The 23,832-nt window shown below is 44.5% G+C and overlaps 1 protein-coding gene across 3 annotated transcripts in view; it reads right to left on the minus strand.

Annotated features, from left to right (window-relative positions):
• Positions 1–15,961, minus strand: part of COPB2 (COPI coat complex subunit beta 2) — a 28,664-nt gene extending 12,703 nt beyond the window's left edge. For all 3 annotated transcript variants that reach the window (XM_075003616.1, XM_075003615.1, XM_075003614.1), the window contains exons 1-13: positions 15,869–15,961; positions 13,651–13,788; positions 12,005–12,091; positions 9,549–9,675; positions 7,706–7,854; positions 4,398–4,544; positions 3,012–3,111; positions 2,031–2,173; positions 1,655–1,854; positions 1,376–1,486; positions 1,042–1,130; positions 821–927; positions 441–584 (exon numbers count right to left, since the gene is read on the minus strand). In XM_075003616.1, the coding sequence (XP_074859717.1) occupies positions 441–584; positions 821–927; positions 1,042–1,130; positions 1,376–1,486; positions 1,655–1,854; positions 2,031–2,173; positions 3,012–3,111; positions 4,398–4,544; positions 7,706–7,854; positions 9,549–9,675; positions 12,005–12,091; positions 13,651–13,788; positions 15,869–15,871 (1,545 nt within the window). In that variant the 5' untranslated portion in view covers positions 15,872–15,961. The remainder of the gene's footprint in view (positions 1–440; positions 585–820; positions 928–1,041; positions 1,131–1,375; positions 1,487–1,654; positions 1,855–2,030; positions 2,174–3,011; positions 3,112–4,397; positions 4,545–7,705; positions 7,855–9,548; positions 9,676–12,004; positions 12,092–13,650; positions 13,789–15,868) is intronic.
• Positions 15,962–23,832: the final 7,871 nt, after the last annotated feature.

Below are 23,832 nucleotides of genomic sequence, written 5' to 3' on the forward strand. Positions count from 1 at the left end.
CGGCAACCCTGTCTGTCAGAGGGCCCACCAGGAGCGTTTACACGGCTTTTTGTTGACAAAAGGCATTTTTCTTCATTCAGGAGATGCACAACGCCATCAGCGGAAGTGCTAAGTTTTGTCAGCAGACTGTGAACGAAAGCACATTTCATGCGTAGATGCTCCGTGAGTTTTGCAGACAAAACCCTCTAGTGTAGATGAAGCCTTTGAAGCCAAAGCATTTTTCCCCTCTGTTAACGCTCACCTCCTCTTTTCTAAAAGATGGAAGACAAGTTTAAAACAGGGTCATGCTACTAATTATTCTGCATGATACAGCTTTAAAAGATCTGAATGTGTGCAGTAACACTAGACATGATCCAAAGCCCACTAAAGTCAGTGGAAAGCTTCTCGTTGACTGCACTGGGCACTGCCCTAAATGCACTGCCAGTTTTAAGAGCAGTTACCTCAAAGGCATCTTCAATGCCATCCTCAGTGACTCCTTCATGAGTTTCTTGTGCTGCTGCAACTTTTTCAGACAGATATTTCAGTATGAAGAATGATTCCTCTGTTGCAATACAGACAAGCTCACCAGAGTCTGACCAGAAAATCTAAATGAAAACGAGGAAACAGCATTTAGGTTTTAGAGTGCTGTGGTATGAAAAAAGGATACACACATTGGATCAAAATATTTGTTCGTTTGCATGTTCAGTGTAAGAAATGTAGAATACAGTGTCTATGTAAAAATCGCTTTCTATTACAGAAAGTATGAAAATATAATTTTTATAGTTAACAGCTCCATGCAAAAGCCTTTAGTGTATTACAAGTGGTATGTAGCAAAACTCACATGTTTGGGCTGAATTTCAATTCTGCGTATCAATTCTGTGTTATCCCAGTCATAAAATGCCAAGCCATTCACAGATCTGACACCCAATAAGAAACCTCCATAGATACCTGAAACAAATAACAAAAGTAGAAGGAATTAATATTTCACTAGCAACATTTTTTCCAGAAAAAAGCGTTAAGATCTGTGATCAGGCAGATTTAGGAAATACAAATAAAACCTACCCTCCGCACCAAAATCAGGTTTGAAGGACTTCTTGTCTTTGAAATTCTTAAATATCTTTACAACACTGTTGCTCTCCCTGATTGCATACCTAAATGCGTATAGCGAAAAATGCACCATTACAAATCAGTTACCCCAACAAGAAAGCAAAATTTTACACTGTACAGCCATAAAGAACTGCTGTAACAACTAAGCTAGAATATTGGATTTTTTTCCCCTATATCAGAAGTGCTTGTTAACCAAGTTTAGCAGTTTCTGGCAAGTTCATCATTTGTTTTGTCTGGAAATTAGCAGCAGTAAGGTAGTTTAATACAATGCAAAACTAAAACCACTTACTCTGAAGAATCGTGTGCCCATACAAACTCCTGTGCAGAACCAAAACTCTTGTTCCTCAAAGCCATAGCTGTGTAAATGATGTATTCGCCATCCCCACACACTACTACAAACCTAAAGGAAAAGAAAGCGTGGGTGTGAAAATTGTGTGTGGTGGCTAATGGGAATGGACTAAATCCATTGTCTGGAAGGGGGTTTTATGTAAGCCATATTTCTAAATTTAAAAAACAAAACAAAACCAAACTTGGGAATTTTGTCTTAATTTTTTAACAAGTCTATTACCGTCCATTAGGGTTGTGCTGAATGGTCTGAGGGTAGATTTCGCAGCTCCCCATATCTTTTACAGCCAGTGGCAATCTTTCTCCATCTTTAATTTCAGCATCTCCCATAGCTTTCAAGTTAGCCTGTTGCACCTCTGAGTGCTTAGCCCAAATAATTTTTCCATTAGCATCCATTGACATGGCAGGTTCTTCACGGCCAAGCTAATAAGACCAACATATAAAATGAGCATCCTTGGCCCATTAAACTGCTCACATTTCTTTTCATTCACTTTAAGTACATATGACTTAGAATAGGTGAATAAATTAAAGAACACTTATTTTTTAAAAAAAATCACTTCATTTTTCATGGCACATTTTCTAGTTTCATATTAACATACCTTAACAATGATGCTTCCCTCATCATAGCCCAAAGCCACATTATTGGATCCTCTCAGACTGGCTACGCACCACACCCTCTCCATGCCATAGTTGAGTGTACTTTCCAAGCGATATGTGCTTGAATGCCAAATGCGAACAGTTCCTGGAGAAAAGGATATGTACAATTTCAGTCTCCTCTCTCAGTAATAGGGTATATGACATTCAGCAGCAAGAATCCAAAGACATGTAAAACTAAAACCTGTGATTTAAACTCGAGTGAAATATAACCTTAATCTTTCAATTCTAACACAGTCTCTCTGATGCTTGGGGGGATATTTGGCATCCCACATTGGAACAGAGATGGAAGAGGGGAAATCAACACAGAAGAATCTTTTAGCGTGCACCTGAGGGATCACAGGAAGAAGCAATTAGGTGCTTCTAGTTGGTAAACAGATCTCATGTGGCGGTGCAGAGATAGTGAGGGCTCACAGTTGACAGATGCCCTGGGTTTCTCAGCACCAGCACCCCTGCAGCCATCTGCTTTCCTCAGCCATCCCCTTCTGCCCTTCCTGTTGGTGAGATGCACCTTTAGTGTCTTCAAAAGGAGTACTCAAGGGTATGAATGTGGAGGAAGACTGCGTTACTTCAAGTCAAAGTTGCAGAAACTGACACCTACATCCCAAGGAAAAGGGGAAAAATTCATAGGGAAGGCCTGCAGACCACCTAGGATGACCAAGCCTCAAACAAGTAATTAAGAGAAAGCTTTCTTTGACTGATCCCATGTAAAATCTCTTGGAGGCCAGAAGGCATAGGTGTAAAGTGAGAAATGCCAAGAGCCAAACAGAGATTGACCTTACAAAGAGACTTAAAACCAATAGTAAATATTCCTACAGCCCTATAAATAAAAAGAAAACAAGGAAACTAGTTCTTCTAAGCCTACAAAAGGCATGTAACCTCCACTACTGCTAATATGTATTAAATGCCACAAAACTCAAAGTTACCATCTTCTGAGCCTGTGATTATGATTGGCAGCTCAGGGTGGAAGCTGACACAGGATACATTCTGTGCATGTCCCTCCAGTGTTTGTACACAGGTTTTATTCTATAAGAAGCATTAGAAATACAAGAAAACAAAACATTAACAGTGCAATTTTCTCAGATCACTCTCGAAAGAAATTTAATATCAGAATTATGTAAGCATGTCTCTAGTCTTCGTAATCTTTACTTCCTCTTCAGTTTGGTTCAAAGAACAGCACACTGTGGAGTCTGTTCTAAGAAAAAACTGTCCAAGTTGAATTTGTTCCCACTAGTGTACCTGCTTCTCTGTTTCTTAGGCTAACTGGGTTCCTATCTACAAGACACAGGTGTGAGCAAGGTAGCTCAAGACTGGTCAGTGCCCATAATTTTTGCTTCAAATTGGAATATACATCTGCATATAAGGGACAAGGATAGCAGTAGTCTTGTTTTTTCCCTTGTGATTAAGGGTATTTATTCACATAACTGAATGTGCTTGAGGGGCCTAGAATTATGAAAAAAGAAAAGCCATTCACAGCTGCATGGAGTGGCAAGATTTTAATTCATGCATTCCCATAGTGAGCCATTCAACAGCACTGGCTAAAACTCTCCCTTTCAATCTCCAGTGTGTTCTACAGCAGTGTGCATCCACAACAGGAACAAAAACCATTGGACTGTTGTTAGAGGGAGTCTGTCTTCCCTTCCTGCTGCTCCTGCAATGGCCCCTAGCACAGCGAGCCATATATAGACAGCTTATAAGCTCCAAGTTCCCGCAACAGTGCGCTTGCCCAAAAACTTTTCTACTCCTACACCATTCAGCTCAAATCACAGATTTTGGAATGGATAACGTCTTCCGTCAGTAGTCAAGCAAAATATATCTAGCAAATGTGGAGGAGAGAATCACAGATGGACAGGACAAGGCATTGAAGCAACAAGCATGAAAAATAACAGGCAAAATAATCAGAGATAAAAAAGTGGATACAAAAGGAGACTATGGCTGGAAACGCAGTAAAGGAATAAAAAGAGCATGTGGGTGCCCAATCCCTTGCAAGAAGGCTGGTCTCAAATTAAAAAAATTGGGACCCACTACTCAACAAGAAAATAATCCAGTGCTATTCAGGACAACGTTAACTTCTAATATGCAGATTATCCACTGCCAGTAAATAGTGTTACAAGTAATTTTTAACCTACCAGTTTTAGTTCAGTTTTCCTGGAATATCCAAACATAAGAGTCTGTCTTCTATTCAAAGACATAAAAATGTAATAATATTCTTCTCCTTCATTCCTTTCCCAATGTTTCAATTTTTTTTGCTACTGATAGAGCCAGCCAATTTACTCAACAGACGTGTTCATGAAGAGGTAAACACCCCGTACCTGGTAATCCCAAATCTTGACAAGGCGGTCATCAGCTCCTGAAATGAGGTAAGGCTTATCTCCACCACTATAATAATCAATGCAATTCACTCCTTTTTCATGGCCTTCCAAAGTGAAGTTGGGTGAAGAAGAACCAAGCTGCCACACCTTGCAAAGAAAAAGGTGAATCATACCTAAGTATTCATCTTATCTTCATGGACCAGAACTAACATAAAAATGTAGTAGTCAGATCTCAATCTAAAATTCTATCTAGAAACAGGAAAGACACAGCTAACATGTCTGTACCAATGCATTCTGATTTCTTAAACGTACTTAAAAAAGTCTAAATCACACTTTGGAACAACATTTCAAACAAAATGGCTTTATCCTTCAATAGTCTGTCTTAACTCCTCAATATGTGTGTAGGTTCAAAAACCTGTACATGTATATATTTGTTATTTCAGAAAATGAGGATTATACACATATCCCTTAGTTGTTAGTGTGGATTTTAGAGTCACAAATCAAAAATGGATCAGGGAAGGTTCCAGGTACTTTGCCATCTCATTACCATATCAAATCCTGTTTAGCATAACCATTAATCATAACAGCTGAAAGAGTCTTGAAGTGTAAGTGGCACTTTCTACAGTCCTAACACATAATGAAAGTCCCAAGAGGACGTGGAGAAGCCTTGGTTCCCAGATGGCCCCATGAACCCAATAGTGCATTCGTTCCCAACCTTTTTGAGACAGTGACTCATTTTGACAATTTACTAAGGCTTGTGACCCAAGGCAATTCAAAACCAGGGTGTTTCTCCCCTAGGAATTCCCCCCGCCCCCCATAAATCTTGATTTGCCCCTACCCCGCTTATTGGCTTAAACCCCTTACAGCCCTCCCCCTCCTCCCTAAGACAAGCATTACTGACAGCCCCTGCTGCTCCTTTGCTGGGCCGCTACATGGCTCCCGCCAGCCCTCCTACTCCCTACCCCCACCTGCAGCACAGGAAGTTCCCTGCCCTGCCATGCTGAAATGCGACTCAATTTAATTGGTTTAATGGAGGGCAGGAGGGATCCAAATGTTAAACTAATTAAACTGAGTTCCATTTCAGCACAGCAAGGCAGGGACTGGAAGTCAGGTGTGAGTGGTGGCAGCAGGGGGGAGCCACAAATGGCTCCTTAAAGAGCCACATGCAGCTCAGAACCACCCAGCCAGTGAGCCTTTAAAAAAAAAAAAACAACCATCTAGTGGTGATCATGTTTGGGTCCTGACCCATAGGCTGGGAATCTGACATAATGTCTCTTCCTGCAATAGACCCTGAAGGGTCTCATGCACAGTCAGGGAAGTGAGACTCTGCATAGGCACTCTGCTATTTGGCATTTCTCTAAAATGGACTCTGAAAGTGGATGCTTATGACAGAAGTTACACGCCTCCTCCTTATATTTCTGTGTAATCCAAATGGAAATCAAAAGAGCCCAGAAATTTCTGCCAGGGGTTCACATTTCAAAGATCACATACAATAAACTAATCTGAAGATTTCGGATATCGATCAGAGAGGTAGCTGTGTTAGTCTATCTTCAAAAACAACAAGAAGTCCTGAGGCACCTTATAGACTAACAGATTTAAGGATGGCAGTCCTGAAACAAAGACATTTCAGAAATCAAATGGAGAGAGAAATCTCTGAGCTGCAATTTGTTTGCAAATTTGACTCCATTAACCAAGGATTAAACAGAGACGGGGAGTGGTTCGCAGCTTACAAAGGCAGCTTCTCTGTCCTGGGTGTCATGAGCCATTGTCAGAGTCTAATGGGGAGATCCTATCCCCCCGTCTGATCTGACTTGTTTTTTACTCTTTTGATACCTACTATTGATACTGGGCCATTTCCACCTTGCTGAATAGACCTTGTCAGCTCTGGCCCTCCCTTCTTCTGGGACCCCATTCTTTAAATACCCCTCTGAAATCACCACCCACTCATGCATCTGATGAAGCGGGTCTTTACCCACGAAAGCTTATGCTCCAAAATATCTGTTAGGTCTATAAGGTGCCGCAAGACTTCTTGTTGTTCTTGAAGCTACAGACTAACACAGCTACCTCTCTGATACTTATAGACTAACAGATATTTAGGAGCATAAACTTTCATGGGCAAAGATCTGCTTCATCAGATGCCAAGTGGGTCTTTGCCCACGAGAGTTTATGCTCCAAAATATCTGTTAGTCTATAAGGTGCCACAGATGTAGAGAGAGTCTTTAGCCAGGCTCTGATGATTGTTCAGCAATTTGTTGTCTTGGCAGTCACTCGATAGCAAGTAGGATGTCTTCATATTGCCCTCCTGTTTGCGAGTCCATTGATGGTGGATCAGCCCAATTCTGGAGTCACAGATCTTATCACAGAATGGTTAGTAGCTGTTGAAGGGGCACAGGGCAGTTTTTGACGCTGTTTTCTTCTTCTCCGCCTCGTCCTCATCTGCACTGTGGTGGGGCCCCTCAAACTGCACCACCCCTCAAGGATTACCATTCTCCACTGGGGATGGTCTTGAGCAAGGTTCTCCCAAGTGTCAACACCAATGCTGCATTTTTTCATATGTGCCTTCAGCATGTCCTTATATCACTTCTGCTGGCCCCCAATGTTCTTCTGTCCTTCCTCCAATTTGGAAAACAGAATCTGTTCTGGGAGGTATTGATCAGACATCCAAACCATGCGATCAATCCAACCCAATTGTTTATGAAGGATAATAGCTTCAACGCCAGTCATGTTGATCTCTTCCAGAATGCTAGTGTTCATGCGTCTATCCTCCCAAGAGATATTTAGGATTCTCCTGAGGCAGCGTTCATGATATTGTTCAAGTGCCTTCAAATGATGCTTGTATGTTGTCCAGGTTTCAGATGCATACAGTAACATGGGAACAAGCACTGCATGGTATACAAAGAGCTTTGTTTTGTGATAAACATCTCAGTTCTCAAAGACCCTTTGTTTCATGAGGGCAAAAACAGAGCTTGCACAGCTCAGACGATGATGGTTTCTGCATCAATGCTGACTTTAGTGGAAAGATGACTTTCAAGGTATGGGAACTGCTTCACATTTTCCAGCAGCTCTCCACTGACTTCAACAGAAGGTGCATGAGATTGTTGTTTGTCCCTTCAGCGAGGGGACTGACAAAAACCTATAACTTGACTCACATCATTCCAATTTGTGTGTGTTTCTAGGTCATTCAGAGTCTATTAATGCACATATTTGTCTTATGACTTCAAATGTTTCCATTGTCCGTATTGTCATATTCTGTTTATTTTGTCTGGTAATTATTTAGTGAAGTTTTTAAAAAGGTATAGTTACCGTACCTTAATCGTCCTATCCAAAGATGCACTGGCAAACTGGTTATTATCCTTTGGGTTTATGACAATCTGCATAACATAATGAGTGTGTCCCTCAAACACCTGAGAACATGACCATTTTTTATCCCAATCCCAGAGTTTAATAAGCATGTCATCTGGAGAAAAAAAAATCAAGTTAGCTATTTGAATATTTAAAACTATCTTTTTAAAACAAGATCCTCAGGTAACCCAATTTCAAGAAATTGTCTATACTTCATGCATAAAGGGAACATTATTTATGGACTTTGCTCAGATGACCGTTTACCCTGACAGGCAGGGGACGACTATGGGGAATGCAAGGGTTTGTTTCAAATATCTTGGAGGTGCCTGATCTGAAGCTCTGAAAAGCAAGTAGTTGCTTAAAGGGCCAGATTTCAAAGACACATGCACTGCAATCCTGAAGAAAAATGCCTTTTGTTGTTAGTATAAGGATTCAGGGCTTGTCTAAATGACCACTTAGTCTGCAGGAAGCTGAGGTACAAATCTACCTCTCATTAGCTGCCATAAACCAACTGTCCAAGTCAACCTTTCTTAAGCAAGGGAGTGATCCATCTCCACAAGCTACCCTCGCCCCCAGCACTATCCTTACAGCATCCACTAGATGGAAACCAGCCAATGGCAACTGCAGGAGTGGTGCTTGCATGTGGAGGCAACACATCAAGACCAGCTGCCCTCCTACCTGCAAGCATGTAGGCATGCTTACCAGTACCAGCCAACACTTTTGAGCAGAGTGGGACCACCACTGCATGCAGGCAGGCTGCTTGCCCGAGTGCCTGCTGCACTGCCAGCCAAAATCTGCCTATGCATGTATGCATCGTTTGACCAGAGCCTGTCCCTGGCACTCACTCCAACACCACAACCCCCCCTTCCCCTGCACCCAAACTCCCCCTCCATGAACATAACAGGAAAGTGTGGCCTGTGACCACTTACCAAAATTCTTGGAGTGGCCCCTCTGCAAATGTTATTTCCCATTCCTGGTCTAGACTGTTGTCCAGCTACTCTTATCATTGTTCTTACAGCATAGCCAATTCAGCTATATCGTTTCTTTTGTCTTCTGGGCATGTGCCTTAGTTTGTTCTTAAACCCTGGTTCTGCAATTTATCCAACATTTCTTCTTTTTTTGCTTGAGGCATCTGAAAACTAGCTCTTCCCTTTACCTCTCTAATAAATGCTAACAAGCTAGTGTCCACTCACCCCCCAGCTTTATCGAAGATGAATATCATGCTCCATCAGAGCACTCTTTCATACCAGACACTTCTCAGGACAGCACATCAATAATAAATGAGTAAGGTAACAGTTAAATTTGCTTACTATGAAGCTAAATTGAATGTTGGAGGCACAGCCAACCACTCCATCTAATGAAAGGACCTTATGTTTAAAGGGTAAACAACAGGACAACTCCAATATCACTCATGTCACAATCTTACTGTAAAAGCACTAGCATGCTTGCAATTTTAACCAGCAAAACGTAATTCATCTTGATTTATTTCAGACCCACGTATTGCATGCCAATCGGCCAGAAGAGCAGATTATTAGCATGTAAATGAACTTTTTGTTTGGCAAAATTAAGCAACTAGACCTTGTGGTCTTCTTTGACAACAGCTTAACCTATTATATTTCAAATGGCAAATAAAGTTGAGGCTCCATTAAAAACATGAAACTAGCTGACAAAAATAAGTTGAGATAACAAATGCCAAGTAGGCTACTTGCACCAGAATTCTTATTTCAGCAGCAACAATACAGGGCAGGTAGTTTCTTAATGTATAGAAAAGAACATTTTGAACAGAGTTACATGAGAAAAACATCTTACCACTGCTAGTTAGAATGAAAGGCTGCGTAGGATGTACAGCAATGCAGCGAATATAATCAGAGTGTGCTTCGAACACGTGAACTCTTTCCAAGGTGTTGTAATTGAAAACTCTAATTTGCATGTCATCCTACAGATGAAAAGGAAATAGACACACTATTATTATCAGCTTCTCAGTAAAAGCATTTCACATTAAATAAAGGCTAATATTCCATCTTCAAAAGATTCTTCAATCATAAGAGCTCTTTAAAAACTACATTAGAAGTCTAAAGAAAGGAAACCACGCCAGCTAGGAGAATTACTGATAGTTCAGAAATCCACACTGCACAATCCTATTTATAAGGCATTTATAGCTATGAAAATATAATCTAAGATTGACATTTCTGAAAAAATGGTCTTAGCCCAAATGACAGCTTATTTTAGTTTAAGGAATGTCTAAAGTTTCTTTTGACATTTTCACATTTTAGGACTATGAATTTTCTATGCATTAAGTCACTTGTTCTACCCCCACTGACGTCAATGGGGAAACTTACACCGATATCCATGATGTAAGATTACGCAGTAGGAAAGACCAATGCTGTGTCACATTCAAGTAACTGACAAAGGGACTGCCACTGCCAACCTTGATTTCTTTTAACAGGCTATTTAGGAAATTATATCCTCCACCCCACCTCCTACAAAACACACACTAATGTGATGTTCTGAAATTTTTACTGTTTAAAAAATTAATTTAGTGTTATCTTGGGAGCAAAACGATATTTAGTTTTCAAAAGAGATTTAGATGCAAAGGACAGGGGAGCAAGCCTCCCCTCCCAAGTCAACAGACTCAGACTCAAGCTACCATGCTAAATACACTTGTGTGGACAGCACTCAAGTTGTGGCTTGGGTTTCTTCTCAGGCTCTGAACCCCAGTCTCCTATGTAGGCTTCAAAGCCCAATCTGTACACACCAATTTTTGACATGGTACTGCAAATCCTGCCAACTTGAGTCTGTCACTCCAGGTGTGGGGTTGCAGGTGCTGTAGACAAACCATTCTGGTCTGAATGGCTTGCCTGTAAGGAGCAGCAATGAACATGAGACGGGTATGTAGACTGTGCTGGCAAAAACTAATAGTGTACAACACTTTGGTGCAGTTCAGAAGTCACACCCTCTAGTGCAAGTGTGTCAAACATATTGCCCAATCACAATTTCTGTATCCCCATGCCTGGGAGCCGGACAGGGTGTCTGCCAGACTGGGAGCTGGCTGGGGTGCTGAGCCCTGCCAGCAGCTTCAGCTCTGGAAACTTGTCCAGAGAAACCCCAGCAGCCTGAGAGGTAGGAGCCCCACCAGCAGCTCCAGCCCTGGGACCTGGCTGGGACCAGGAGGAACCCCAGCAGCACCAGGCTGAGAGCTGGCGAGGATGTGGAGCCCCACTCGCAGCTCCAGGTCCAGGGATCCAGCTGGAAACTAGCTGGGGTGCGGAGTACCTTAAATTTATAATTTAAATTAAAAATCATCTGAGCAAATAATTTTACACATCAAATTTTACGAACTAATAATAAGTATTAAATTCTCAATTAAAATTATTGTATTACATTCACACAAGAATAAATAATTACGACTCTGTAATAGAAATACAAACGTCTTTGGTGGCCCTGAAAGCTATCAGTTTTCATCTGTGTGGCCCTCAACAGGCTTTGAGTTTGACTTGCCTACTCCAGTGCACATTGCTGCTTTGGGTAGACAAGTCCCAAGTCTCAAGGAAGCCATTGGAATTGCACACTTTGGAAAGTTTTATCCTAAATGTTTTTAAGGGAGCAACATGATCTATGCTGGCCCCACCTTATTCCCTTTTCTCCTCCAGATATACAGTAGATCCACAACTTGCGGGGGCTGTGTTCTTGCGCAATCCCCCCTAAGTCAAAATTCGCACAACTTCAGGGAGCCAGGAAACTAACCAGCGCATTTTAGTATGCAGCCAGAAGCATATTCAATGGATGAAATTGGCTTAATGTTCTAAAAACGAACCAAAATTCTCTCAATTTTGTATTAAATTAATTGAGAAAAAGCATAGAAAACCAGTAAACTTTCAAAATCACATTACCTTGAATAATCCAAGTTCTTTAGCATAATTCAGGGCCACTGTTAAAATACTATGCATAGTACACCTTAAAAAAATTGTAAAGAAGTGCAAAGTGATTCAAATTGGTAATATATATCAGGCCTAAATATGGAGTCAGTCACAACTTTATATTTTCTGTTTTTAAAATTAAAAAAAAGTAAGGTTTAATGTGCCCTCCTATTCAGTGAATTTTAGGATAATGTTTCAGGAAAACAAACAGCTGTACAAACTATTACCTTCTTCCAGTGTAAAAGTTAATATCAAACCATACGCTAATGATGTGCAAGAGTGCAACAAAATACAGTAAAGAGAAATTGTGGAAAAGAAAGGGAATGCATATGAAACAAACGAACTCACAGCTCCTGTCACAACCCAGTTCTTTCTTGCCACAAATTTAGCAGCTCTGACTGGCAAGTCACATACTTCAAAGGTCTTCACTAGAGTCTAAAATTAGAAATATATTACTGAGAAAATGTCAGTTACAAACTATTTAGCATTTCTTAACACAGCCCACTTTTGAGCAGTTGCAACTTTAAGAGAAAGGGATCGGAGTTGCTTTTTAAGAGACATAGAAAAGGCAGGCACAGAGAGAGATTTACACAATGGTGCAGTTTTGCAGTCTTAAAATGTTTAATACCTCCTGGAATAAATTAAACTAAACTTGTAAAAAATCATCCCTTGTAATTAATAAACCTGCTATTATGCAATCTCCATAAACCTCTACATCTTTCTCTAAATCAGCAGTTCCCAACCCCTTCCAGACAGTGACCCATTCTGACAATTCAGGAGACCTGGTGACCCAAGGCAATTCAAAAACTGGGGGTGGGGAGCAGTGCCATAACTAGCTAATTTTGTGCCTGAGGCAAGAATATAAAAATTGAGCCCCCTCATGTTTATATATTCATAGCAGTTATTTCCTAGGAAAAGGGAAAATACATTATTAACAACACTACATTCATTATCATCGTTGATCTGAGTTGTGGTGGGGGAAAGAGCCTCATCCCCATACCATCCCCCCACCTGCTCCCCCAGCTTAAACCCCCACACTCAGAGGCTGGAGGGACTAGGGAGAAGGGTCACACTCAGGGGTTGGGGGGGGGGGGCACATTTGGGCTGGCGGGGCTGAGGGAGGTCCCACTCAGAGGCTGGAGGGACAAAAAAAAATGAAAACTGACAAATCAGCTACATAGAACAGAATGGGGGCGGCGCGCAAAACTGGGGGAAGTGGAGTGAAAATTACTGCAAGAGAGTCTGTTAAGTGGCTTGCCTGGGATGGCTCCACATATCAAAGGCGGACAAGCTATCTTTGTAATGCGTAATTGCTTCTCTATTGATAGAGAAAGCTGCTGGATGTGGCAGCATTAAGGAGCTCCAATGGCTTCTTTAAGAGCCACATGCAGCTCTAAGCTGCTGGCAACACTTATCAAATCCAACTGTGACCCATAGGTTGGGAATCGCTGCTTTAGACCATTTCTTAATGTTCACGATAGCACCTGGACAACGTATGCTGGGGGTTCATAGATTGCAAGCATATGAGCCTCAGATTCAGGGAGAGTAAACAGACCAAAGTAAGTTTAAGATTAATTTTGTGCTTCACATACCTACTGCTCTTACTATTCAAAGTGTTTAGCACAAACAATGCTCAATGCTGGGTTGACATCCTAATCCGTCTGCTTTATGAGCTGTCTCTGAGGCTAAAATTTGAAAATGCACATCTATTAAGATTACTGTTCTTTAATGGCACCAACTGTAGGTGGCATGAAATCCAGGAGTTTCTTGAGGACAGTTGGTGATGCAGCAAATTATATATTTTGTTGTTTTGCTTTTTGAAAACAAAAAACAGTGATTTCTTAAATTATTTAGAATTCCAATATATCTGCTGCAGATGAACGCTTTTCATACATTACTATCGTCAGGGTACATGTATCAACATATGATCATATTTCTATACTGAACACAGTCTCGCCTTAAATTAGAAATAGAATACAGCACTAAAAATTTACCTGTGTTTCATGATTCCAAACACAGACACTACCATTGTACAAGCTAGCTAACATCCATGGCTCAGTTGGGTGCAAGTCCACACTCTTTACTCGGTCAGACCGAGCTGTTAGTTTTCGCTTGATATCAAGTCGGAGAGGCTAAAGATCAGAAAAATTCATTATGGTTCAATGTAAAAATGGCACAGAATTGTTTTAACGTATTTGCAGTGTAAATAAGCAAAACAAAAACAAAAAACCCTGAAAGTTAGCTTAAATAAAAACAAGAAGCTCTGGTTTGCAGGCACACAAATCACACACTGCTTAGCCTATCTCCTTTCTTGTAAGAAAATCTTCAGAACATAAGCAAATAATGCTTCTGAATGGCATCATTCCCACTGAGTTCTGTGAAGCAGGACAGGGTCCCTACAAAGCAGAAAGGACTGTCCTTGTCCATATTTTCTTTAGTCCACATGAATATATTACTTGTGAAGAGGTCCTGAATTGCTCAACTGGAAAATGTGTCTACAGAATTAGCTCAAAGAAAGGAAGGACAGTGCATGCTTCCACACAAAATCCTGCCCAGTATGCCCATAAACCTACACTGAATGCCATGCCTAGGCCTTGGTAATAGCACAGCAATCTCAAACATAAAAGAGAATAGGCAAATTTTAAGATACATTTTCTCTGTATTTCTGTTGTGAATGTAGTGAAGGAGCCAGTTATCGCAAACTGTGATGTGTAATGGGGACACTTGTCCTGAAGGAACAGAAGCAAGTCCAACGAGTCCTTTAAAAAGCATATAAGCAGAAGCCAAAGATCATAGAATACTAGAACTGGAAGGAACCTTGAGAGGTCATCAAGTCCATCAAGGTTGCAAGGCCAGATAGGCTAAACATTCATACACCCCTTCATGCTTTGGCCACTATTCCAGAGGACATGCTTCCATGATCATAATGCTTGTTACAAAAATGTGTTAACTAAATCTGTGACTGAACAGCTTGGAGGAGAACTGTATGCCTCCTGATCTCTTTTACCTCTATTCTGCCATACATATCATCTCTCTGCAGTCTCAGATGACCCAGCACATGTTCATTTTAAGACTACTTTCACTGCAGATTTGACACAACACAGAAAGTATCCATGTGAGATGCTCAAATGGTAGATACAACACTTGTTTGAAACACCTTTCAAAAATCTGAGGAGATGTGAACCATGCTTTCCACCATCTTAAAAGACCATCATCCCAGTGGGAAAATTACCGAACCCAAACCACCCAAGCAGAAAAAAATCAGTCTTCTGCCAATGTCTTCTGACTGACATCATAAAAATGACGATGCACTAATCTGCACTGTTTTGAATCAAGATGGAGAAGAATCCATCACCATGTGAAATGGTGACTGAAGCAGGAAAGAGCATATGAATCTCTAGTGCCTCTAGCATGTAAATATCCTATGACAACAGCTATGAACAGTGCCATGTAACACCTTGTCTCACTTTCAGGTGCACGTAAAACAAGACACAGGCATCACTGTCATCCGCAAACTAAAAAAAAGCTTGCCTGGGTGATTGGCTGAAGACAAAGTAGGACTCAGTGGACTTATATGCTGTAAAGTTTTACATCATTTTATTTTTGAATGCAGCTTTTTTGTACAGAATTCTACATCTGAATGTTTACCTTTCACAATAAAAAGCTTTCACTATAATTCTTTTAATGGGAAAAAGGAAATACTATTTTATAGAGCAAATATTTGTAATAAAAGAGTGCATTAAGCATTTTGTATTGTTTTGCAATTGAAATCAACATATTTGCAAATGCAGAAAACATGACAGCTCTAATTGTACTGATTTTATTTTTGCTTTTCTTGCAGCCTGTTGTAAAACTAAGCAAGTAACGAGACGAGATGATAGATTTCCTGGAAAACCTTGGAGCGTCCCCCGAGGCGGACACCCTCTGGCTGAGAACTGAAACACTGGTGGGACACCCTGGCCTGGACCACTGGGCATTACATCAGGGATTTACTCCTGCAGAGCTCGGGGCTCCTGCCCTGCCGGGGGCGGCTGGGACAGGGCTGGCCTGCAGGAGCGCGGCAGCCCAGGCCCCTTCCCGCTCCCAGAAGGGATCAGCATCAGTCCCAGACAACCCCTGAACGCGCCATGCCTCGCCTCGCTCCGCCCCAACCCGGCGGGCAGCTCCTCGTCGTCCCCAGCCGGCCCAGGCGAACCCCGCGGCCAGACTCACCATGTCTCCTCAGCCCGAAGCCGGCAGCCGCCGACACGTCGCTCTCCGAGTCCAGCAGAGTACACCGACGTGGAGCTTCCGGCCACCGTAAACAAGCACTTCCGCATCTCAAATATCGCGAGAACGAGACTCTATTCCACGAGAGACTGACGGGTCAGGAGGTGCCTGAGTCCTACGCAGGACGCAGTCACAGTTTCCCACGGGCGGAAGGGGTGGGACGAATGTGAGCCTGCATGATGGGAATTGTAGTCCTTTTTTTGTCGCACAGCCTCCTGGGACATGTGATTGCGCCGTGAAGTGAGAACAGGAGCGGGTCTGCTGCGGTGCATGCTGGGCACTGTAGTCCGCCTGCTGTGCGCTGTCGTGGCTGCCGTTGGCTTTCCGGGCTAGAGCGACCGTATCTCCCTGTCCCAAATACGGGACAGGGGGATATTGGGGAGGGAGGGGCGGTTCCTTCAAGCCCTGGGGAGCCGGAAGGAGGCTCAGGGAAGTGACTCGCCAGCAGCTGTGCTTGTGCAGCTGCCGGCAGAAAACTGCGGGGCTGAGGGGGACGGGCCACATACGGGACAGTTCGTCCCTTTCATACAATAAGTCAGGTCGCCTTTTTGGTGCCCCAAATAGGGGACCGTCTCTCCCAGTACGGGCCGGATGGTCACCCTGCGTCTGGCCCGGGCTCCCTTCATCATCCCACGCACTGTTTGGTCGCACAGTGGGCGTCACCCCAGCTCCCCCGAGCTCAGTTCTCGTGGGCACATCGTGGGCAGGCTGTGCCTGGGGTCACTCAGGCTGCCCAGCCAGCACTGACCCCAGGGCCATGCGAGCTCCCCTGCATTGGCCCCTGCCCAGGTGCTCCCATGACCTCCTCCACCCACTTCATTTGAGTCCAGTCTCATCAGCAATGGCCCTTGATTTGGCCCACTGCACCGGCGTGTGGAATTGATCCAAGCCAAGGCTATGTCTGCACTAGAGTTTTGTCGCCAAAACTTGCAGCACGTCCACATTATAAATGTGTTCTCTCAACAGTAAATGGACACAATGCAGCACTTCTTTTGGCAGCATTCTGCCATTCCCCCAGGAGGCAGAACACCTTTCTCAACAGAATCTGTCAACCAAGCCAGTGTGGACGCTCCCAGGTGCTGGGGGGTGGGGTCCTCTGTTGACAGGGCTTCCAGGACACCATGCTGCCCTGTCTGCTGTGCTTCCAGGTGGCCCCTCTGTTAAGAAAGCAGCTGGGCCGTCTGGCCACTCAGCATCAACAGAGAGGATTGACAGAGTGACCCGTTTTAATGTTTGGCTGCAATCTCTCAACAGAAGTTTTGTCAGAAGACATCATCCAAGAGTAACTTCTCCCAAGAGATTGCTGTAGTGTAGATGTAGCCCACGTGTGGGGCACGTATGGGGCGTAACACAACCACAGTCACTCAGCAAAACAGACCATCAGCCACTGGGTAGAGCCCTTCCCAGTATGGTATACACTGTACCTGATTCATACATGCCAGACTCATTTTATCCATTTTATCTGAGCAGGGCAGTCACTCCTGGTTCAGCTAGTACAAACATTCTGTTTCCAGCCTGCTGATCCATTTATCTCCCTAGAAAAGGGACTTCATGCATGTTCATCTCAAGCCAGGCCTAAATCCATGAACTGATGCCACCATAAATCATGCTCACAATAACAATGGCATGTTAGTCTTCTCATTGTGCCTCTGTTCACAACTCTGAGAGGGTAAATGGGTCTCTGTCCATGCAGGTTTTTTGCTTCTCCAGTGAGAGACTATTAATGTGATCTACTTGTGATGCTGGGTTATGTGTTGTAAGGAACTGTCCCTGCACGCTGCACTGAAAAGCTATCAATCCAATTCACTGAAGTCTTACATAGATACTACACTACTCACATACCTTAAAATAGCTAGGGAGTTCTGGCAAATTCAAATTAGCATCAAAGATGTAAAAGGCCATTGTGCAAAGGATTAAGCAACAAGCTAACACGTGACAACCCAGACGAAAAAATAAATAGAAATGGTGCAATCAATCTCAGATTTCTACTCAAACACAGCCCCACTGTGTTATAAACCATAACTGTTGAACGATTCATTTTCTGCTCCTGCCCAGACTTATGTCCTATCCTAACCAGTAAAAACACGAGAACACTTTGGTTTCCCTTATTTTTGGATAAAAACAAGCTGAGGGAAAGCCAGCCTCCCAACCCAGCCTGGACACTGTCCCAAGCATTGTTGTGGCTTTCAGACTGTAAATGCTCCAGGGCAGGTACTGTTTTGCCTTCTGTTTGTACAGTGTCCAGCACCATGGGATTCCAATCCTGTTGAGCTGTAAACATCATACAAATAACTGTGAAATTGGAGATAAAAATTCTCTTGTAATTATTTCCTTCATGCGCAGATTCAGATGATCTTTGTAATTTACTACACTCTTCCAGCAGCAGCTCACAGTTTTGCCATCCTGTAGGATGTTTGGAGCAAACTCCTGGAGGCATGTGATGATGGGATCTCAGCTTTCATTAAACTGAAGATTGTTTCTAGACCTCCTGTCAGAAGTCCACTCAGGCACCCTCTCTTGGCCATTCAATAGGCTATTGTGATGGATTTGAACTCCTGGAGTCTGAGCATGCAGATCCTCTTCTGAGCAGTCCTGCTACACCATCCTTGTAGATTACACTAACTCATCTGACTCTCCCTTCAGCATCAAGACACCCCCTCACAGAGCTTCAGCGGAAGGTGTGAGCCCTCTGGTTCAGTTCTTAAAGGGACCACATAAGGCATACCACAGAGTGCCATAGATGTTGCACAGGTCTGGAATACAATGTTTCTCTTTAACATAGACCTATGCAAAATAAAAAAAAACTACAATAACTTTCTGCCTCAATTTCCTCACTGATCAACAGCATTCTTGGGGTTAGGGTATGAGCCCTTGTCTGAGGCACAAGTCCTGCTCCTGTGTATGACTTGTGTCCATGGAGTCTTATCTCCTCAGCCTGCCTTCCATTAACTTGTCTGTCAGTCCCCTTCCTCTCTCCTGCCTGCATAGTTCTTCTCAACCCCACCCCAAGCCCTTGTTATGACCTTCTTAGCAGCGGTGAAAGTAAGCAGGTGCACCCTGGTTCAGCGCACCAGTAAGAGAGTGGCCAGATGGAGGCAGGGCTGTGGATGTTTCTATCCATCCTCCTCCTCCTCATCTATATTACTTTTGCTGTGCCACCTGTCTGTGCAGGCAAGGTTCTACCATGTCCCCCTTCTTCCCCTGCACTGTACCAGCTCCAACCCCTCCCCCACCCAGCACAGGACGTGGTGCAGCCCCCATCCCCCATACACCCCGCCACAATGTCAGCCCTCACCCAGCTCAGGGACTGACCCAGCCCCCCAGTGGAGCTGCCCTTGCACCATGCCAGCCCTCCTCTGGCCAGCACAAGGCCTGACCCAGCCCCCAATGGAGCTCCGCTCCCGGCTCACACACTTTGGATGCATATCACAAGTATCTGTCTAGAACTTTTTCCAGCCCAACTTCTGCTTTCAAGTGGAGCTGCAACAGGGCCTCTGGTACACATTTAAGGCTCCTGTGCCAGTGCTGAGCATGGGCAGCCCCCCGCACCATTCCATCCCCCATCTTCCACAGTCAGAGCCCCAACCACTCCCCTACACTGGCCCTCGCCCCAGCAGCAGACATATAGGGGCAGGAAGGCGAGGCCTTAGTGGTCCTGAGCCAGCATGATGCAATACCCGCAGCCGTGGGGAGGCCTGGCCACAGCCCACTCAGGCTCCAGTCCTGAAGCTCAGGCAGTTGGGCAGTGTGGTTACTGACAGCCAGGCAGCGCAATCCCCACCACCCCAACCAGCTCCAGGGAGCCGACAGCTGGGCAGCATGGTGCCCACACTCCAAATCTCCCTGTGACCCTTGCCCTGAGCTCCCCACCCCTCCTCTGTCCCGCGACCAGGCCCACCAATGGGGGATGGGAGGCAAAGGGGCAATTCAAAGGGGACTGGAGCTTCAGTCACCACCATGGCCAAAGCTCAGGACCCCTCTGAAATGCTGCGGAGCTCTGTGCACCATTCCACAGGCCACTCAGAGGGAGCAGGGCAGCAAGGCTGACTGTCCCACACCTTCAGCCCTTGTCCCTGCCCTTTCCAGGGGTAGAGAGCCAGGTCCCCCTCCCACTCGCTGCCTGTAATCCCCCCACACCCAACCTCCTGCCCTAACTCCTACACCTCTCATATTTCTGCTCTGCAACCCTCACACCCTGCCCTGACTCTTGCACCCCCTGAGTCCCAAACCTTCCAACACCCTGCCGTGAGAACCCACCAGACCCCAGTTCCCTGCCTGAGCTCTTCCACACCCACACACACCTCAACACCCTGCCCTGAGTCACCAGCACTTCAACCCACGCTTACATTCTTTACAAGTTCCGTCATATCACAGCCCTCTCCACTCTCTGCCCTTGCAGTATGACAGGACCTGTAAGACATTTAAGTTATTTTCACCCCTGCTTCTTAGTCACTTGTCACTTTGGCCAGTTTGGTAACTTTCCACTGCTCCAAACCCCCAGCTCCTTGTTGAGGGAAATTGGAGAAAACTGGTTCCCCACCTCTCAGAAGACCCTTAGCCTAACCATTGTCCTTGCTTCGCAGAGATCTGACAGCCCTGTCAGCCCATAGTGGGTACACAGAGGGGTATCAATACCAATCAGTAATTTCATAGCAGTATAATGTTATATAGAATTTATAAGTTGTACATACGTTTCTTGACTCACCACACGTTCCCTAATAGTTCAGAAACTAGTAGGCCAATAACAACCCAGGGCAAGTCACAATTTTTGGGACCTGACATAATGAGCACTTCAAGGTTTACAGCACTCTCGGTCACAAGAGCAGAAGGAGAAATTGAAAGAAAAGAGCTAACAGAAAACATCCATGTTGAGGAAGTGGAGGGGAGTTCTAAGGAACAGGTGAGGTACAGGGGATGAGCTGGATTTTTTTCTTGGGGGAAAAGGTTTTAAAGATGGACTCAGAGGCAGCTAGTGGTTTTGGGTTCCCCAACCCCCTGCCTTGGAAACTCTAAACAAAGTCATCATGTTTTCTGCAACTGGGGATATGGAAAGGGTCACCACATTCGGCGTGCCATAGCTAAGCCTCAGCCCACCAGCTGAGTGAGTGCAGGATTCCATGGAATACTCTTGGGGCAATTTTGTACTGTAAATTAAAAATTCTGCACCCAGTATTTTAAATTCCGCATATTTTATTTGCCGAAAATGACAATACAATCGTGCCAGCTTCAGTTATTTTGGTAATTATTTCAAAATAGCCATGAGCAAGTTTGTCTGTAGCAATATAGAGAACGAAAAAGACCCAGGAAATATCTGATAAATTCCTTACTAGGAATATTCAAACAGAACTTTGAGTAACAATTAATTTAAACTACAATGCAGAAGTGTATTTTGTGCACCTCTCAGAAGCAGTGCAAAGGCTTTGGAGAGTGGGGATAACAGGAGCAGAGAGAGGGAAGTAGTTTCTGGGAAGGAGCCTGTGTATGGACTTGGCATACACAGCAGAGATTTTCGGCAAGGAGAGATTGTTATGGAGTTGGGAAGCCTCTCCCACATGCAGACTTCTACCAGTCCCCATTCAGTCAGGCACATGTCACTGTGTGTCCTGGCATCACCACCCCCTTCCTCGCATTCTCCTGCACTTGCACTACCATTCCCAATGCTCAGAGAGGTAGCCATCTTAGTCTGTAGCTTTGAGAACAACAAGAAGTCCCGTGGCACCTTATAGACTAACAAATTTTGGAGCATAAGCTTTCGTGGGCAAATACCTGCTTCATCAGATGCATGAGTGGGGCGTGGTTTCAGAGGGGTATTTAAAGAGTGGGGTCCCAGTAAAAGGGAGGGCAGAGCTGACAAGGTCTATTCGGCAAGGTGGAAATGGCCCAGTATCAATAGTACGTATCAAAAGAGGAAAAACAAGTCAGATCAGACAGGGGGATATAAGGTGGGTCTATTTACACCTTGCTGAATAGAGCTTGTCAGCTCTGGCCCTCCCTTTTACTGGGACCCCACTCTTTAAATACCCCTCTGAAACCCCCCCCCCCCCCACTCATGCATCTGATGAAGCGGGTCTTTGCCCACAAAAGCTTATGCTCCAAAATATCTGTCAGTCTATAAGGTGCCACAGGACTTCTTGTTTTTCCCAGTGCTGTCACCCCACCAATTCCTGTGCCCTCACTGCTAAAAGTCTGGTAAGTCCATGTCTACCCTGGCCCTGAGCCCTTCCCAGAAGTTGCCAGCACATCCCTCCCTGTGGCCACTAGGTCAGGGAAGGTTTCTCTGTGTTGTCCTGCCCCTATGACCCCACAGCTCCCAGGACTTGGAACTGCAGCCAATGGAGCTGAAGGGATGGTGTCTGCAGGGTGGGGCTGCACATGGACTTACAGCTCTCCAACCCTCCCTGCCCCCAAGGCTGCAGGGATGGGCTGGCCATTGCCAGGAGTGGTGAGGGATGAGAGAAGGCAGGAAGCCTGCCTTAGCCTTGTTGTACCACCTAGTGGGATTTGGAGCTGCCAGAGTCTACTGACCCCCAGGCTTCCCCAGCCCTCAAACCTCTCCCATGACCCACACCGTGCACCCCTTCCTGCATCCTGAACCCCCGCACCAGCCCTGAGACCCCTCCCAGAGCCCACCGCCCTCACCCCCTCCTGCACCCTAAACTCCTGCTCCAGGATCAGCTCAAAGAACCCTCCCACACTCCAACCCCCTGATCTCCAGCCTAGAGCCTCCATTCCCTCCTACACCTCAACCTGTGCCTCACCCCAGGGGAAGTGAGTGGGGAAGCGAGGGAGCGATGGGGAACGGAATAAGCAGGGGCAGGGCCTTGAAGAAGGGATGGGACATAGCGTTGTCTCAGGGAAAGGGCAGGGCCAGGGTGACTGAATCTGTGTGATTAGCAGTTGGCAGCTGTAGCTGGCAGCCCGCTCTTGTGGCACTACAGCAGGCTCTGGTGGGCAAAAGGTGTAAGTGGAGAGCCTTCCCAGCAGAATGGATTTTGGGAGGAGGAGGAGGAGAGACTTTTGCACACGTGGAGGGGAGCAGAGCAGAGCAGGAGTAATGGAATGAGAAAGGTAGAGCCTTTTAGCAAAGCTGATAAAAGAACTGAAGGAGTGAAGAGTGAATGTGTAGTGGGGGAAGTCACCCTGTCACTCACCTTTTGCCAGGGAGTTCGTGGTCTGAGAACCAAGAGTGGGGGAAATTAGTCTTACGGATGAGCCGAAGGTACACTGGCAGGGCAGATCATACAGTAAGAGAGGGGGACAAAGCCAATAAAGAAATAATATCCATAACTATTTGCTTGTTATTTGTCACAGGGCGTCGGGCTCATTAAAAACGCACAGAAATACGGTTACATGGCAGGATCAGGCTGGCATTCCAGAGCATTTTAAACAAAGCGAAACAAATTACCTGCGTGATTTGGATGTGTCTAGGTTTTTGGGTCAGTTTACTTTTTCTTAAATACTGGATGGCACAGCTGGTCTTCACACATTAACTCCTACAGCATTAAAACAACTGATAAACACGGCAGTGTCAGCTGTATTGTGCTGCTCCCCTCAGGGAAGTCCCTGAAGGACCAGCTGAGCCACCACATTAAAAAGGGTTTTGTTTCCTGCAGGTTTTAGTAATTAGATTTTGACATTTGTATTAAACTTTAAAAAGTAATGTATGAAAATACAAATGCATTGAAATTTCTCTAGAGTGTTGGGATTTTGCACGCTTCATTATTAAATTATCCTATTGTTGATTAAATGCACCGAAGAAACAAGGAAGTTACAAGAAGAGAGTATACTAAAAACAATAGGTGGTAGGAAACCAGTACAATAGTATTTCAGCAGCTGATGGTTTCCCCACCTCCAAAGCTGTTAACCTCCTAGGACAGCAAATCTATTAAGTCGTTCAGGAGTCTCAA

This window comes from Carettochelys insculpta, chromosome 10 (genome assembly GCF_033958435.1).
Source record: "Carettochelys insculpta isolate YL-2023 chromosome 10, ASM3395843v1, whole genome shotgun sequence".
Taxonomy (NCBI): domain Eukaryota; kingdom Metazoa; phylum Chordata; order Testudines; family Carettochelyidae; genus Carettochelys; species Carettochelys insculpta.